This window comes from Quercus lobata, chromosome 9, assembly GCF_001633185.2.
Source record: "Quercus lobata isolate SW786 chromosome 9, ValleyOak3.0 Primary Assembly, whole genome shotgun sequence".
Classification (NCBI taxonomy): domain Eukaryota; kingdom Viridiplantae; phylum Streptophyta; class Magnoliopsida; order Fagales; family Fagaceae; genus Quercus; species Quercus lobata.
The window spans coordinates 43,769,700-43,784,261 of NC_044912.1; the positions used below are offsets into that span (position 1 = coordinate 43,769,700).

The 14,562-nt window shown below is 35.7% G+C and overlaps 1 protein-coding gene and 1 pseudogene across 1 annotated transcript; both read left to right on the forward strand.

The window, feature by feature from the left end:
* LOC115959658 lies at window positions 1-6,857 on the forward strand (annotated as a pseudogene).
* A 3,482-nt stretch (window positions 6,858-10,339) lies between these two features.
* Window positions 10,340-13,159, forward strand: LOC115961808. The gene is made up of 4 exons (XM_031080722.1): window positions 10,340-10,913; window positions 11,151-11,378; window positions 12,956-13,027; window positions 13,140-13,159. Exons 1-4 carry the CDS (start codon window positions 10,340-10,342, stop codon window positions 13,157-13,159), a joined length of 894 nt encoding a protein of 297 aa, XP_030936582.1.
* Window positions 13,160-14,562: the final 1,403 nt, after the last annotated feature.

Sequence of the window (14,562 nt, forward strand, 5' to 3'; positions counted from 1 at the left end):
CCCGAAACCTCTCACAAATATTTTCTTACTAGGAAGAAAAATAGTAGTGATGGGGGCGGAGAGAGTGCAAGACATTGCTAAATCTTCAAAGGAAACTATACGGCACCTAAACGCCCAAATTCATATTGGGCCTTGGACCATGAATCAATGATATGGGCCAAGGATCTAATCTTCACATCGACAAAGGCCCCGGTCCAGACCCACGAATAGCCACCAACGTGGATTGAGTATTGTCAGGACACTTAGAAAGCGGATCGCATACGTCCTGCTCACAGGATGCTCAGGAAACCATTCCCGGTAACTATACACATGCTCAGTCACATCGCCCGGACACATCACCGTTTACGTGTATGGCAGAACCTTAGGAAACTCCGCTGCCAAACACATTAACTGAAGTGGGAACCATTTCCAAGGCCACTCGTACCTAAAAACCCACTTAAGCCCATTGACATTGGACCCTTCTTTGCACTACGGGAGAAGCTAATGATGATCACCCCATTAACGAAGGCTATAAATAAGAGAAATGAATGGATAGTTGGGGGATGCAATTCTTAGGGAAAGAAGAGAGTAAGAAAGAAAGAGAGAGAGAGAGAGAGAGAGAGAGGAGTTAACGTTGAGAAAAAGGGAGAAAAGTGTTTGCATTGGGTCCCTTAGCCTAGGACAACCCAAAGTAGGATACTCAAACCCACCAAATAAATAGATTGTGAGCCCAAATAGTGGTTTGACCCATCAAGCCCGTCCTTGGAGCTTATAGAAACAATCCCTGATTCGTTCATTAGGTTAGAGACTGAGCAACCTGGGATCACAACTGTCCATGGGGCTGTCCTTGAGGTCCCAACCATTGATTACAGTGACCCAAATGAGGAAAAGGTCCTCAGTGCAATTGATCGATGAGAAGATAACGACCATTTCATGGTTCCAAATTGTGAACCATGAAATTCCTAGCGAGGCCATAGCCAAGTTGCAGGCTGCTGGGAAGGGTTTCTTTGAGCTTTCTCAAGAGGAAAAAGAGGTTTATGCTAAGCCTTCAGGCTCTAAGTCCATGGAAGGCTATGGCACAGCGCTTCAGAAAGAAGTGGAAGGGAAGAAAGCATGGGTTGACCATTTGTTCCATAAGATATGGCCTCTTTCTGCCATTAACTACCAGTTCTGGCCTGAGAACCCAGCTTTTTACAGGTTTGAATAATCAATATATATATATGGTAGTACGTATCTCATTAATATTTTTCATCATCACTAACTATATATAGTTATATTCTTTAATTAATTTTCTTTTGGTGTTATTTTTTTTTTTTTTTTGCACACATTATGAATTAATCAATTGTTTTTCATGCATTTCGGTGCTGCATCTACGAGTTTGAAGTGAAAAGCATGAAATTATATTGTAAAGGATTACAAGGAAAATCTGGTCCTAAAGAAGGCCTAGCTGCTGCCAGCTGGATTTGTTCACTTTGGTAGGTTCAGGAATAGGTGCACATTAATGGAATAGGGACAAGAGGCCATGCACACACTATACATTGATCTCGTGAAGCCACTATGATTCGGTTATAGCTATAACTCTTGCCCAGATCTACATTACGTCACTCATAGGTCGTTTGGAAGTTAAAAAAAGGAGGAAAGTAGAGTAGAGGGAGGGAGAGTAATTCAATTACCTTATTTGAAAGTTTTTTGAGGAATGAGAGAGAGAAATTTGGAGGGGTTTGGAGGGGTTTCAATCACCTCTAACCCCTTATTTTTAATTCTTCCAAATTGGAGAGATTTGGAGGGAGAGTAGAATAGATAAATTATTGACTACATAAATTTCTCAATTTACCATTTCTAAATTAATAATAGATCAATGTTGCAAGTCCATTTTCTAATAGGTATAAATTTGTCTATTTTAATAATTTCCTCTCCTCTCCATCCTAATTTTTAAAACATCCAAACAATGGAAATGGCTAATTACTCCCTTCCTCCTTACTAATTTTAAAAACATTCAAACAAAGTGAAGGGGAACTATTCTCCTCTACTTTCTTTCCCACTACGCTCCTCCCCTCTACTCTCCTCCCTCTCTAAACTTCCAAATTGGCCATCAATGTCCATACTTTTCATGCCAAATATTAATATCCACACCTCATCCATGATGTGAAAAAAGTGTCAAAACTGATTGCCTAATTTAGAGAGGAAATAAAAAAATATAAAAAATATAAAATAAAAAAAAAAAACCACAAGAGGGAAAACTTTTTAACATCATAAATTATATTTCACAATTTTTTTGTTACAACTCTAACGTGGCAGACTGTGAATGGTTAATTATCACTTGTCATCACTTACGCATAAACCCACCATTTTTCTTCGCCTATCACGTCATAGTTGTGAAAAAATTTTGAAGTCCTAGATTTTTTTCTTTTTAACTTCAATTCGGTCATTATTCATTAGATACATACAATTGCACCTTGTGTAATATTGCATAGCGGAGCCAGAAATTTTTTTAGGCAATCAAGTTTTATATATATATTAATATATATATATATATATATATAATTAAATTCAAAGAATAACATAGACATATATTTATTTATTTATTGATTATACATGAAATGTTTGTAATTTTGATTTAACATATGATTTTTTTTTTTACGTAAACAAAAAATATTTACATTAAATATGTGCTTATATCTTTGCCAAAAAAAAAAGTTAAGTCTTGACATGTCTAAAAATATACAAATCAATTTAATAGAAATAAAAGATAATTAAATTACATATGGTATACATAAAATATATTTTAATTTAATGAGCTATATATGACGTAAGAGTAATTTTTTAGAATAAAAAAAATGCAGTAGTCAATAATATAAATGCATTATATGTTTTTAGTAAAAATTTAGGGAGCATTATTGAAATTTTTGTCCAAGATTTTTTTTTTTTTTTTTTAATACTTAAAATACTGGGAATGAGGATTTTTGAAATGTCAAGGGAGGCATGGGCCCTAGCCCCCACTCCCTCTGCCATAGATTGCCCCTGAATCCGTTTGTTAGTATTTTACTAATTATCAAACAAAAGGGGGAAAAAACCCAATTCATTAATTAATTGAAAGAAAGCAACCAAAAAGGCAAGAAAATAGCTTTCACTAATTGGCTTTTTTGCCGATTAGTTTAGCGTGGCTCCATGACCTCCATCCCTTTATTACCTATGTCTATGAGAAAGAGTAATACTATAGACACAAACTATTTTACAACATTTTTACAAAATACTAGTACCATAAAAAGTTTCACAACATTTACCAGGACTTGCCACGTAACGAGTTGTGAGTGGTGAAGAAAAATTAGTAGATTCATGGGTCAACATCTCCACCATTGACAACTTTTGCCACAGCTACTTTCTCGTGTTTATATATACACCAGCAATTGAACCCAAATATGTTATGGTTGCATTCAATCCCCCTCCAGCCAGGTCACTGTAGTTTTTACAACAATTAAAAATTAAGGAAAGTAGTCTTTAATTGGTAAAGAAACAAAGCTTTAACTTTTTTTTCATTCTTTCCATGGATGAATGCATATATACAAATCCAAAAAATTGACCTAAATTCTTAGATTCAATTATCACTACGTTTTTAAAGGGCTGTTTGTGGCTGTCATGGCGGGGAGGCCAATGAGGAATATGCCAAGCACCTGCATGGAGTGGTGGACAAGCTGTTCAAGAGCCTATCATTGGGTTTAGGGCTTGAAGGGCATGAGTTAAAGGAGGCTGCAGGTGGTGATAACTCGGAGTACCTTCTCAAGATCAACTACTACCCTCCGTGTCCACGTCCTGATCTGGCTCTAGGTGTGGTGGCTCATACTGATATGTGCACCATCACCATTCTTGTGCCAAACGATGTTGAAGGTCTCCAGGCTTCCAGAGATGTCCGTTGGTATGATGTCAAGTACATCCCCAATGCCCTGGTTATCCACATTGGGGACCAAATCGAGGTAGTTTGATGGATATTAATCATTCAAAAAAAAAAAGTGAAACATCTAGAAATGATGCAGAAATAAAATGCCACGGCGAAAAAATAATATGAACCTATCAATCGAGTCTAATCAGGGTAGCTAGATACATTTTAAGGTCAAAGGCGAGAAATTTTATTGAGGTTTTAATTTTTTTTCTTTTTAATTTTATGTCAATTAAATTAAATTTATTTAAATTTATATATTATAATTTTTTGGCGAAACTATATAGTTGGTCCCTAAAATTTATCTGTTGAACATTTTTGGTCCCTAAAGTTTCAAGTGAGCGCTATTAGTCCCCAAAGTTTTAAATATGAGTGTTATTGGTTCATTCGTTAACATCTATTGATTTGTTTGCCTATGTGTCTAACGAAGTAATGACACAGTATGTTTTAAGTGATGTGGTAACCTATTTATTATTTAAAAATTACACAATACATTATAGACATAAAATCAGGTAAACCCAAATAATGTAGGTCTTTGACACATCAAACCCATTAAAACCAGGTCTTTCTCCAAATTCAAAGTTGATTTATTTATCTTTTCCTCCATTTTCTTGGAATCCAAACAGGACCAAGAAATATGTCAGTTTCTATATTTTTCAGCTATGGTACCTAAATATTGGCTCACAAAAAGATGACCAAAGTGCTACTAGTGCATTATTGGATCTTGTAATCGAAAACCATGTTGCATCTACCCACCTTGCGAATCGTGCTACTTCTAGAAGTGAGATAGTTTACTCAATTTAGATTCTAGTTTCTACTTTGTGTGTCTTCTTCTATTGCTACTACTATAGCGGCGGAGATCCGAAGTAGCAAAATCCTGTACAAAATCCTTATTCTAGACCATGTTTAAGAGAAGCCCCTTAAATAGTAGTATAGATATAGTTATCTGATTTTGAATGAGACATATTTCTAGACCATGTTTGGATTCTAAGAAAACAAAGAAAAATGGAAAAAAAAAAATCCAGAAACTTTGAATTTGGAAAAAGACCCCATTTTGATGTGTTGAAGACCCATATTATTTGGGTTTACCCAATTTTGATGTATATAATGTGATGTGTAAATTTTTAATAATATATATAAGTTGACAATGCCACATCACTTAAAACATGCTAAACCATTACTCCATTTAACACATAAGCAAATAAACTAACGGAAGTTAATGAAGGAATCAATAACACTTATATTTAAAACTTCAAGGACCAATAGTATTTATTTAAAACTTTAGGGACCAAAAGAGCTCAACAAGTAAACTTAAGGGACCAACATTGTAGTTTTGCCTAATTTTTTTTATTTAAAATCAATTCTTCTTGTTTTTGAAATGCAAAATTAACAATTGAATTTTTGTATTTAAGTTTTACTAATATCTCATTTTCAATAGATAATATATAATATACATAATCTTCTTATGATATAATCAATTTTAAGTAGGATTTTATCAATTTTATTTTTATATTTACAATTATAACAAGAATTGTCAATAAAATTTAATAAGTGACATACATTTGGGGAAAAAAATCTAAGCTTTTATATAATCAAGAATTGTTATATTGTATCCTTTTTTTATGGATGCTATATTATGTCTTTGAACATCATTATGATACATTTTATTTTTATCATTAATCTCTCTCTCTCTGCTTTGATTAAAATATTTTAGTAAACATTTATCATTAAAAAGTATTTACAAATAATAAAACACTATCTAAAATATTATAATATGACAAAAAAAATCAAAGCATAGAATAATAAAATCTGATCTATTAAAGAAATTATTGCAACTTAACTTTAATATCAGATCTCCCAGTTGCCTTAATCTTTCCAAGAAAATTTAGATTAAACACATAACTTGATGAATTAATAATAACCAAATCAATAATAATTTCATATAAAGAATCAAACATCATGGTTCAAATATAAAATTTAACAAAAACATTGAAAATTTATTTATTTTTAAATGAGTGTTACTTTACCTTGGGTAAGCCAATCCATAGTTATGAAACTTAAAAAATCTAAATTTCAATTTTGATTTTGGTGTTGAGAGAGAGATCTAGAGTGTGTGAGATATTGTTTGGTATGTGGATTACTAAAAGATTAGATAGCTAATATTGAAATTTTGTTTACAAAAACTAAAATATCAAATTGTTTGGGGAAATTAATTGTCTATGGTTAAAATATATACATATATATATATATATATATAATTTAAGATTTCCATTTGGTTGGGCTTCCATTACTCCTATATGTTGGGGGTGATATGGGAAAAATGAGCCACATGTTTTTTTATGAAATCAGTTATCATCCTACTACAATTTAGGCTTGTCCTACCATTATTATCCTAGAGTTGGCCCCGAGTTTGACTATACGGTGAAAACAAATTAAAGAAGGCTTAAGTTGCTCACTATATGGGGCGTTGTCCTGATATCTGGACCTTTTAGCTAGGACACACTCTATTACTCATACTTACACTTTACCACAATTTGCTTAGGTGTTAACTAAGAATTGGATTACATCACTTACACATGGTTTGAATTTAACACTTGAAACACTCCAATCACCAATTGGCATATAAGCAAATTGTGACAAAGTGTGCGCCAAAGGTTATGTCCTTAGATTTGTTGCAACTATTGATGTTATTGTAAGTAGACCAATAACTCTATGAGAGAATTATTTTGTGGCAGATCCTAAGCAATGGAAAGTATAAGAGTGTGCTTCACAGGACCACAGTTAACAAGGAAAAGGCAAGAATGTCCTGGCCAGTATTCATGGAGCCACCATCAGACTTTGAAGTAGGGCCTCATCCCAAGCTTGTTAACAAAGAAAATCTGCCAAAATTCAAGACCAAGAAATACTCTATGTTTACTGTAAGCTTAACAAGATTCCCCAGTAAATGAGAGAATCAATGTAAAGCCCTTTGGATTTAGAGTTTGACAACTTAAGATTTCCCTTTCCCATTTTTATAATCCCTATTCCAACATTGTGTTAGACTTTCATGTGCTGCGGGTTGGTTAATTATGGAGTCTGATTTTTGTTTAATATTGTGTTTTAAGAAAATAAATGATGTTGAGCCACCTGTATTAAATATTGTGTTTTAAGTAAATAAAAATGGTGTATCATGTCTATTTAATCTTTTGTCTTTTTGAAAAAAATTATAAATGAGTTTGTTGAGCCCAACCTTACCAATTCTGTGTGAACAGTATGTTTGGAATAACTTTTTACTTCGAAAACTTATTTGTTTGAAAATTGGTTTGAAATTTTAAACAAGTCACACAACTCATTAACAAACTCATATAAGTAAACTACATACAATAAGTTGAAGCAAAACAATTCCAAACATGTTTAAAACTATTTTTTTTTTTCTATTTCAAAATTGTAGTTTTTTATTTATTTATTTATTTTTATAGAAAAAACGATAGTAAACTTTATTAATCGAGAAAAATATACATACAATGGGGAGAGAAATAGGGACATATGCCCTCCTTTTTCTCTTTTGCATCACTAGCATACGCTAGAAAAACATGGTTACAATGAAAAAACAAAGAAAGAAAAAATTCGAATACCTAGAAACCAGAAAAAAAATGCCAAACGACACCTTCCTGATTTACATGGACCTCAACATGATAAGTTTTGTTTTGTTTTTTATTTTTTTTTTCAGAAGTGTCTTCAAGCTGGGCATGGTTGCCTTGCAACCTCCACCAATCCCAAGGTTGACACAACACCTTGCTCATGCTCCACAGTTCTATGTTTCTTTTCTCCCTTAACACCCATAGCCTCCTTATTCATATTTTTTGCTTGCTTCCTTTTATGCCCAGTCTCCATGTCAGCAATTGAAGAATTGATAAAAATATGAGGTCTTGTGGTAAGCCTCTTCCAATTCATCATTGTTTTCAGGCTTTCAATTGTAGACTTCTCCACGGAGTCAACTTTTTTTGGGCTAAGCAAGGATTGACTCACCCCTTTATCTCTATCTCTATGGCCACTTCTTTTGGGCTGGCCCTTATTGTTATTTTTATTTCCTTTCACGTTACCGCAACCAACCGTGAAAACCAATGGAGATATACTTGATTCCTCAAAAATCGGTGGAGATATTTTCTCACTTTGTTTCCCCATTAAGTCACGATTAAGGATGACAGTATCCTCATCCATAACTGCCACCTCAATCAAGCCAGAGGAAATCACGCTATTTTTGGCGTACAGTCCATTGAAACCGTTTTGAAATTTGAAAATTCTGAATCGGTTTGGATGGCACGATCAGACTCCGTAACCAACTCCTCAAAACCCGATACGGGATTCTTCACAGCCATGTTTGCATCCTCTCAACTGTGACGCCACCATCTGCCGAAGCAACGTTGAGTTTACCACTTTCACATCTAATTGTTAGATAATTCTGCTCGTTTTCCTTCCTTTGTGAAAAACTCTGATACCCTTGATCAGCTTGGTCATCCTCATTCCACCGCCCCGGGCTACGACGCGCTTTGTTTGTATAACCATAATTTCTACGAGGCTCTGCCTTCAACCACTCCCCATAAGGAAGACTCCCCTGTTTTCAGTCCCTTTGAGCAGAGCAGTCCCTTACCTCATGACCAATCCGACCAGACTGATAACAAAGGCCCACTAAACGTTCGTACTTGAAGCCAATACAAACCTTATCTCCTTCAGGACTTGCGACAACTCCTCCTCGACGTAATGGTTTATCCAACGGCAGCTCCACCCTTACTCTGATAAAGCGAGCTTGGTTAGACAAAAACGCCTTCAAATCAACGTCCAGTACTTCACCCATGAGACTGCCAATATCCCTGACCACCTCTTCCAATAATAAATCAAAAGGTAAACCCCATACCTGAACCCACATCGCCATTGAAGTAAAACTAACCGACGTGTCTGTCATACCTCTCTCCCATATTCGTAACGCCAGAGGGTGATTCTCAAAACTCCACGGACCAATTGCTAGCACCCACTTCAACGGACTCTCCATAGAAAATTTGAATTGAAAAAGATCATCCCCTACGTCAACAATGTGTAAATCCGAGCCCATCTTCCACACAGACCTTAGCAAATCCTTGGCCACACGCTGGTTAAAAGCTCATGTAGTGAGAAACCTTCCCAACTGTTAGTGTATAGCTTGTACTAGCTTAGCCCATTGGGCTTAGCCCAGTTTATTGTACTTGTACTTTACTTCTTTTACTTGTACTGCACACATATCTAGCCTATATAAGACTCTCTATTGTACATTGTTACACACACATTAATATACAGACTTTCAGTCTTCCTCATATTTTATATTCTTAACATGGTATCAGAGCCAGTCCTCTGACTTTCTGGTTCCTGTGGACATCTCTGGCGTCCTTCCGCTGCCCTCGCCTTCATCCAGCAACCACTGCCAGAAGCGAGTCACCGCCATCACGCCCACAGTCCCAACAAGTCTCGGATCTCGTCGTTCTGTTCATCCAACTGCAAAAGCAAAGGCATTGAGTGACAGAACAGACAATCCCGAGAAAAACCCAACCAAGAACGGCCAGAAAACAGCTCACACGTGCCCCCACGCGCCGCCTGAATTTTCTGCCTTGCGAACACGCGCCACACGCGCCTCCACGCGCCGCCATGCGCCGCCATTATCACTCACGCGCCACACGCGCTAGGCAGCAGGCCTCCACGCGCCCTCACGCGCCTTCACACGCCCACGCGCCAGCCTTGCTTCACGGACTGCCACGTCAGCCCTAGTGTGACGTCATCCGTTGACCAGACCGTTGATTTTGACTTTGACCGTTGACTTTGACCGTTGATCAAGTCAAAATTTTTCAACAGGACCTGTCTTGCTCAGTTTTTCGTGTAGATTCTGATTTTGGGCTCCGTTTCTGCATTTGAGGTCTCTAAATTTCACTTTTTGTCATTTTCTTCATTATGGCTCAACAAAGTGAACGAAATATCATACGTCCTATCACCATCATGTTGGATGGTCCTACTAGCTATCATGCATGGTCTCAGAATATGACTGTCTTTCTCAAGGGTCGTAAACTGTGGCGATATGTGACTGGTTCAATTCCTAAGCCAGTACCAAACCCTAAGTCCAAAACTACAGATGCTGAAGAGTCTTCCAAGACTGCTGCTACAACAGATGATTATGAAGAACGTCTAGAGGAATGAGAGAGTATTCAGAGTAAGATCTTGTCTTGGTTTATCAATACCTCTATTCCATCCATTCATAATCTTCTTCCTCGTCTTGAAACTGCTGCGACTGCTTGGAAATTTTTGGTCGATCGCTATAATTGCACTAATGATTCAAGCTTGGAGTTTCACATTGAATCAAAACTTTATCAAATGCGCCAAGAGACAGGTCAGTCTATTTCTGATTTTTATTCTCAGACTTCTACTATGTGGGAACAACTCTCTGCTGCAGATCCTCCACTGGTGTGTTCTAAGGATATTGAGCTCTTTGTCAAATATCGAGATCGCCGTAGATTTATGCACTTCATGATGGGTTCACGTGAGGACTTTGAGCCTACTAGAGCTTCTCTGCTTAGCCGGTCTCCTACTCCTTCTCTTGATGCTGCAGTCAAGGAGCTCATTTCTGAGGAGAATCGTCGGCCTACTTATCACATGACATCATCTGATCATGTATTGGCTACACCCTCACCACAGCCTCCCATTGCTGCATTCACTGCTCCACCGCGAATAAACTCTGGGAGACCCACCTCTCAGTCTTCCAAAGGTGCTCACTGCAAGTTTTGCCGTGCCAAAGGCCATGACATTTCTGTTTGTCGTAAGTTACAGAAATTTATGCAAGATCAAAATAAAGCCTCTCTTCCTCAGGCAGCTGCTGTGTGTCCTTCAGATCCATCGGTTCCTACAGGTCCATCTTTGACTTCCTCACTTACTACGGCTGATATTGAGGCAGTTGTTCAACAGGTTTTATCCCGCACTTCCACTGCTCTTTCTGTCACCTCAGGTAAACAACCTTGGTTTTTTGATACTGCATGTTGTAACCATATGACTCCAAATGAATCCCAATTTTCTGATAAGGCACCCTTAGAACATCCAATCACCATTTACACTGCTGATGGAACTCCTATGCCTATTAGTCATAAAGGAACAATCTCTTCTTCTTGTTTATCCCTTAGTGACACTTTTCATATTCCAAAGTTATCCCTAAATCTGCTTTCTGTTGGTCAACTTTGCGAATTAGGCGTAGATCTTCTATTTACTAATCATGGTGTGGATGTGCAGGATCCCCAGACGGGTCAAGTACTTGGGACAGGCCGTAAGGTTGGTCGCATGTTTGAGGTTCATGACTTGAAGATTCCTTCACAAGTTGTTTCTGCAACTGCTACCACTGCCACCTCCTCACCTGATCTATGGCATGCTCGTCTTGGTCATCCATCCTTATCTCGTCTTCAGTTATTGGCTTCTCAAGGTCATTTAGGTTCAGTTCAGTTTCAAAAATTTGATTGTACTTCCTGTCATTTTGGCAAACAAACAAAATTGCCCTTTAATAAAAGTGACTCCTTTTCTTCTGCCCCTTTTTGATCTTATACATTCTGATATTTGGGGTCCTGCACCTGTTCCCACTGAGGGGGGATCTAAATATTTTGTCATATTTGTGGATGATTTTTCTCGATATACTTGGATTTATCTGCTTCATCATAGGTCTGAACTTGTGTCTATTTACCAAACATTTCATAAAATGATTGAAACACAGTTCAATCGCACCGTTAAAGTCTTTCGATCAGATAATGCTCAAGAATATAAACAGTTAAAGTAATCACCGTTAAAGTGACGAGACTATATTTAAAGTTGGCAACCAATTACGTGGGGATGGGTTTATCTTCTCAGTTATAAATAATTTCCTCTCTCTCTCTCTCTCTCTATATATATATATATATATATATATTAAAATAAAATCGTTACCATTTAAAAATAATTGTTGTCGTCGTTTGTTTTTGCTAGGACGATTCCTGGAAGAAAAGGGTGTATTGCACACCTACTCTTGTTTAAAGGAAAATAAAAAGGGTTTCTTTGTAAGAGACAAATAACAGATTGAAATGCCGCGTTATTTCAAGCTGCTTTTGAGTAATTAATTATGGACTGCTTGTATCCTTTCTTCAGCTAATTTACACACTGCTTAAACAAAATTAATTAGAGGATTACACATAAAGTTTGCAGATTCTCAAAGTAAGGGACTTATCCTAAAAGTAAGGGAGATATCCTCAAAGTAATAAAAAGTTTTTAAAAAATGAACGTAGTGTGCATTTGGGAAGTAATAAAAACTATAAACTATTTTAATTTATTTTGAATACTATTTATGGGTCTCACTATACTTTTTAATACTATTCATGTACCTTTCAACGAAATAAACGGTATGACTCTTACTCTTTCTTCTCTTTTCATTTCTTAACGAGGAGTAAATTACTTGCGTAAGTTCATCCCGTGTGCCACTTCGGTGGGCCTATTCGGTGTTGACCCAGTGACACATATCCAGCCCACCAGCTATGATCTGAGGAAAATGTTAGAAACTTTAGAATTGATTTACATGAGTTAGACGTTTTGTGGTTATGCGTGACAGATCACGATAACTTGTCTCTATTCTGAATAAACGTAAAGAGTGCAATATGAAATAATGAATACAACTTTTAAGTTTGTCAAAAAGCAATATAAACGGAATTTTATAGCTGGCCACCACCAAGAAGTAATCTTTCTTTCTCTTTTTCTGAACGCAGGATGTGTAAAGTGTTATTTGATTTCCATCTAATTTCCACCAAAGTACTTCTCTTCAAAAAAAAAAAAAAAAAAAGTTTGCAAAAAAAGCAAAATAAAATGTACACACACACAAAAAAAAAAAAAAAAAAAAAAAAAAAAAAAAAAAAAAAAAACTTTATACCGGTTACTAGGAACTTTCTCTTTTTTATTTTTCTTTTATATTTTAGTAAATTACTTGGCTATAAGACGTTACCATTTAAAAATAATTGTTTTGCGTTGTTTTGCTTTTGCTAGGACAATTCCTGGAAGAAAGGGGTGACTTGCACACCTACTTCTGTTTAAAGGAAAATAAAAAGGGGTTCTACTGTTAGTGGGAAAATAAATAGTCAGTCTAGTAAGAGAAAAATAACAGATTAGAATGCCGCGTTGTTTCAAGTTGCTTTTGAGTAATTATGTACTGCTTGTACCCTTTCTTCAGCTAATTCGCACACTGCTTAAACAAAATTAATTAAAGGATGAATTACTCATAAAGTTTGCATATTCCACTAATAAGCATTTATGCATGGCACATCATGGTGACATCTCTATTTTGAATGGACAAAAAAGAAAGTAATACAAATAGAACTTTATAGTCAGTCAAAAAGCAATATAAACATGTATTAAAAAAATAAAAAATAATATAAACAGGACTTATAACTGGCCACCAAGAAGTTAATCTTTATTCTTTTCCTCAACATTGAATGTGTAAAGTATAATTGTCATCAAACTTTCACTAAAGTACTTATTCTCAAACAAATAAAATGTTTTTTAAAAAGGAACTTTACTCTTTCTTCTCTTTTCTTTTCTTAATGAGGAGTAAATTACTTGCTATGTTCATCCCATGTGCCACGTTAAAGAACCTAAAACAGCAAAGTCAGGGGAAAGGCATTCAAAAAAAACCAGTCTAGGTCCTCTCAGCCAAGGGCTTATAGCTCAAGTAGTTGGTATTTTCTGGTGTTTTCAATGAAAATATCAATGATTTCAATATTGATCAATTACAGTACCCAACACACATTACCCTTTACATTTAATTATTTATTATTTATGATTGTTTTCTTGGTATCAATTTTGTTTAGGCCGGATTTTTGATTTGTTGTGTTGGCCTTTTGGTTTGTTTAAAGCCCCAAGAATTAGAGAATCCTTTAGACAAACCAAACAAATAAACAAACAAAAATCACAAATCCAGAAAGCAAATGGGATATCATAATTTGTTTTGGTGTTTCTCGGGTCAATTTATAAATTTTTGGAGAGGAGGGGTCCAGAATAAAATTTTCTGCTCAATTGCAAAACTTCTGTGTTTGTATTTATATAAAGTGGTGACTTTTTAAAAAAATAAAAAATAAAAATTGGGAGTGAGGAGGAACGGGGACAAGGTTCACCCTAGTCTACACACAGTTCCATCTCTAGTTAGGGTTGAATTATATATTCAAATACTCTTACCTCAACACAACACAACACAAACAACACCCACTAACATAAATTTCCACCCTACTTTGACTTGAAAGGACAAATAATGGGTATAAAAAAAAAGTTTTGTTGGTGTTTTAAAAAGCAGAAGAAAACATCTGCTTGAAAGCAAGTAAACTATTCAAAATTTCATATTTTTCCTTTAGATGTCCTTCCCATATAATTTGGTATGGTTTAATTTAAAGCATGCAAAGGGCTTTCATTTGTTTGGAACTATTAAATTACTTCCTTATTTTTTCATTGGCTACAAGTTATTTCTTTTACCTGGCGCATCTACCAAAGTTCTTCCATGATTAAAGATCCAAATCCAGTATATACAATCCTATCCGTTAAAAATCTAGAAGCTTCGCTCTAAGGATTGGGAAATCAACAAACGATAACAGGTGAAGAATCGG